The 3,610-nt window shown below is 41.6% G+C and overlaps 1 protein-coding gene across 1 annotated transcript; it reads right to left on the bottom strand.

Moving 5' to 3' along the window:
• Positions 1–2,046: 2,046 nt before the first annotated feature.
• Positions 2,047–3,209, bottom strand: LOC107477815 (uncharacterized). Its single transcript, XM_016097883.1, has 3 exons — positions 2,945–3,209; positions 2,573–2,866; positions 2,047–2,522 (listed from the first exon to the last, which is right to left on the bottom strand). The coding sequence occupies exons 1-3, from the start codon at positions 3,207–3,209 to the stop codon at positions 2,047–2,049; spliced, it is 1,035 nt and encodes a 344-aa protein (XP_015953369.1).
• Between the last annotated feature and the right edge of the window lie 401 nt (positions 3,210–3,610).

Below are 3,610 nucleotides of genomic sequence, written 5' to 3'. Positions count from 1 at the left end.
GTATAATAATAGTAGTAATAAATTGTTATTGTTTTTTAATGGAAAGTAAATAATGTTTAATAATTTTTTATTATTTATTAATAATTTATGATTATTTTTTAAGATAATAATAGTAATAATATTGTTTAGTTACTGGTTTTTTATATTATTGTTAGAGACATTATTATTATGATTGCTAGCCATTATAGAATACTGCGTAATAATTATAATATTATTAGGATTAATAACCGTGTTATTATTATTATTATTATTATAATAGGAAAGTAAGTATTGGATTAGTTATGATTAGTATATTGGTATATGTTTATAATAATATTTCTGTTAAAAATAAACGTTTTTTCTATGATAACGTTATTTATTAATTATTATTATTATTATTTATCGTTAATTTTTTTCGCAGGCTATCAGGAATCTGTTGCCTAGAAAATTAGATCCGTCAGAGATCTTTAACGAGGTAGCTGCAGCTTTACTAGCACTGATTGGGTTTTAACACGTTTTACGAGCAGGCGAACTAAGAGGTCATTCTTCACTACTAAGTGCTTTGGTCGAAAGATGGAGGCCGGAGACCCATACATTTTATCTTTCGGTCGGTGAGGTGACAGTGACGTTGAAAGATGTTTCATATATTCTTGGCCTCCCAGTTAATGGGGAGGCCGTTATGGGTAGATAAGATAGCAGTCACCAGTTCTTGGTGGAGAACTGCATTGCGTGTTTTGGTCGGGAGCCCGGTCCGGAAGATCACGTGCCGGCGAAGGTTAATATTGCTTGGATCCAGCAGTGCAGAGACACCGACCCATGTGACACTCAGGAGTCTCTTAAGCAGTATGTCTGGGCGCACATTTTCTGCGTGTTCGGAATAGTTGTGTTTCCGAATAAGTCGACCACTTCACTGAACTCAAAGTTTCTACCGCTACTTCGGGATTTCCACCGGATTTCAGAGTACAGTTGGGGGCACCCAGTCTGGCACACCTATACAGATTGTTGTGTCGTGCATCACGATACTACTGCAAGAAAATGGATGGCCCACTGATACTACTTTTTGTTTGGGCATGGGAGTGTATGCTATTCCTAGCATTATTATTATTATTATTATTATTATTATTATTATTATTATTATTATTATTATTATTATTATTATTATTCTGTTTTTTGTTAAGTGGAGTCATTGGCGCCGACATACAAGATATATACGGTGGCCTACTGCGCATTTTAGGCGAGGACTCGACGACATTGGAGTTGACGATGTAAGTTGTACCATTAATGTCCAATGTTTTTATTCAGAAGTTTAGTTTTTCTAATCGGCCTCTTGGTAACGAATGTGCAGTCTATATGGCGGCCATATATGGGAGTGGGGATTCCGGATGTCCTCGCTGCCCAGATGGTTATGTGCTCCACCCAGTCGCCTCTAGTGTCATTCGAGTGCATAGAATGGCACTTGACAGACCGAGTTAGACGACAGTTTGGGATGCCACAGCTTCCACCAGGCCCGGCGTTCGACCTTGGTCGTGATCACTGTAACCTTGGGATACAACTTGCAGCACTGGTATGATCTTGGTGGATCGAGTGCTCCAGGAATGAGTGGCTCCAGTTTGTATGACACTGATGGTGTGAGCATGATAGATTTTGGTGGTCCTAACGTTGGCAGTGGGCTGGATGCTGGTTTGCCTCAGGGTCGTTCGTATAACTTACGGACACAGACTACGCCTCCGGACAAATACACCCCATCCTTGTATTCGAAGAAGGCACCGAGGAAGTAGTTTGTTGCAGTTGATCTTGTATTCAGCGTTGCATTCAGATTTATATTCAGTGTCATATGTTATATTTAGATGATTCTGTTCAGTATTATTATTATGACATATTTAGCTTTGCTTCCGTATAACTCTGTTTGGATCGAAATGTTTGTTCTCTAAACAAATAAATAACAAACTTAAAAACTTTATTTATTATAAATTGTTAACTAGGTTAAAGTAAATGACGAGGTTACAAAAAAGGTAACATATAATTATGAAGTAGGTCATAAGAAAGTTACATTGAAAAGCCTAACCACTAAGGACCTCCAGCGAAACTTGGACCTGCGCGTTGAGGACATCGGTTGCGGCTATGTCCCTCGCGTCCACATATAGTGCACCGGCGAGGATCACAAATATCCCGCGAGTCCATCTCATTCAAGTATCGGGTTAACTTTGGTCTTCCTTTCGTCGCGCGCCTCAATGTCCAGTTGGCGATCACTTTCGCTCCTTCGTATCTATCCCACGTAGATAGGTCACCTATCGGAACAAACTCGCCTCTGTACACCTTGCAAATTTCAGACATCTTGTACACATCGTGCACGTACACTTGCCAATCAAGACGCTGGTTGGCGCAACATGTAAGCACGTGGCGACATGGAAGTCGCTCGACCTGGAAATGGCCACAGCCGTAATGTCGTTGCGCAAGATTAACCGTGTAAATAGTACCATCTTGTATTTCGCGAACCTCGAACATCTCGTTGCACCTATCGAACCGGTTGACCACAATGTTTCCTGCACGTTGGAAGCTTTCTTCAACTCTCTTCGTCACAAATTCTGAATACGTGAATCCGTTGCGGAGCGCTCATGAGCCTCGGTACTCTTCCGAGTGAACAACTCATTCAGCCGATAGAAAGTTGACCGGACAAGGGCAGTCACAGGAAGGTTGCGTGCACCCTTCAGGACAGAATTTATGCACTCTACCAACTTTGTCGTCATATGTCTCCAACGATGACCACCATCGAATGCCAACACCCATCTCTCAACACCGATCTCATCGCACCATTGAGTATATGCCTCACCCCGCTCTTTAAGCCTTTGGTAGTTTTTGTTGTACTCCTGCTCCGTCCTAAAATAGCCTGTTGAACAAACCATTTAATCATAAGCAGATGCCACAAATTTACTATGAATAGAACCATAACATCGAGGTGAAATACATGTGTTCACCACGAGTTTATGCAAATATGGAGCCTTGAATCTCCTTAAGAAGTTGGATCCGATGTGCCTGATGCAGTACATGTGCCACACCCTTGGTAGTGGCCATGCACCATTACTGCGAGCTATTGCAGCGTCGATGGAGGTATGGCGGTCAGAAATAATACCCACACCATCAATGGTAACAACATATCTCCGCAAATTGGTTTGGAAAAACTCCCACGTGTCTGCTGTCTCACCCTCGACAATCGCAAACGCAATATGCATAATGTTTTGATCCCATCTTGTGCAATCGCTACCAGAAGTGCACCTTTATATTTTCCGTACAAGTGCGTGCAATTAACCTGCACCAGCGACTTGCAGTGTCTGAATGCTACAATACACGGATAGAAGCTCCAAAAAATGCGGTGTAGAACTCTTACACCTTGAACCTCCTCACTCTCACGATAAATGGGGGCGTTTTACTTTGAATACGAGACCTTGGCAACTTCACTGTCATTGCTTTCAACCATACTGGCAGAGTCTGGTAAGAAACTTCCCAATCACCGAAAACTTTTATGACATCTTTTTGCTTTGCCAACCAAGCCTTGCGGTAACTCACAGTGTAGTTGAACCTGCCTTAAACTTCTGCAATGACAGACTTCACCTTTATCGAGGGGTCTGCTTCG

This window comes from Arachis duranensis, chromosome 3 (assembly GCF_000817695.3).
Source record: "Arachis duranensis cultivar V14167 chromosome 3, aradu.V14167.gnm2.J7QH, whole genome shotgun sequence".
NCBI lineage: Eukaryota > Viridiplantae > Streptophyta > Magnoliopsida > Fabales > Fabaceae > Arachis > Arachis duranensis.
This window is presented reverse-complemented; position numbering and strand designations above follow the sequence as displayed.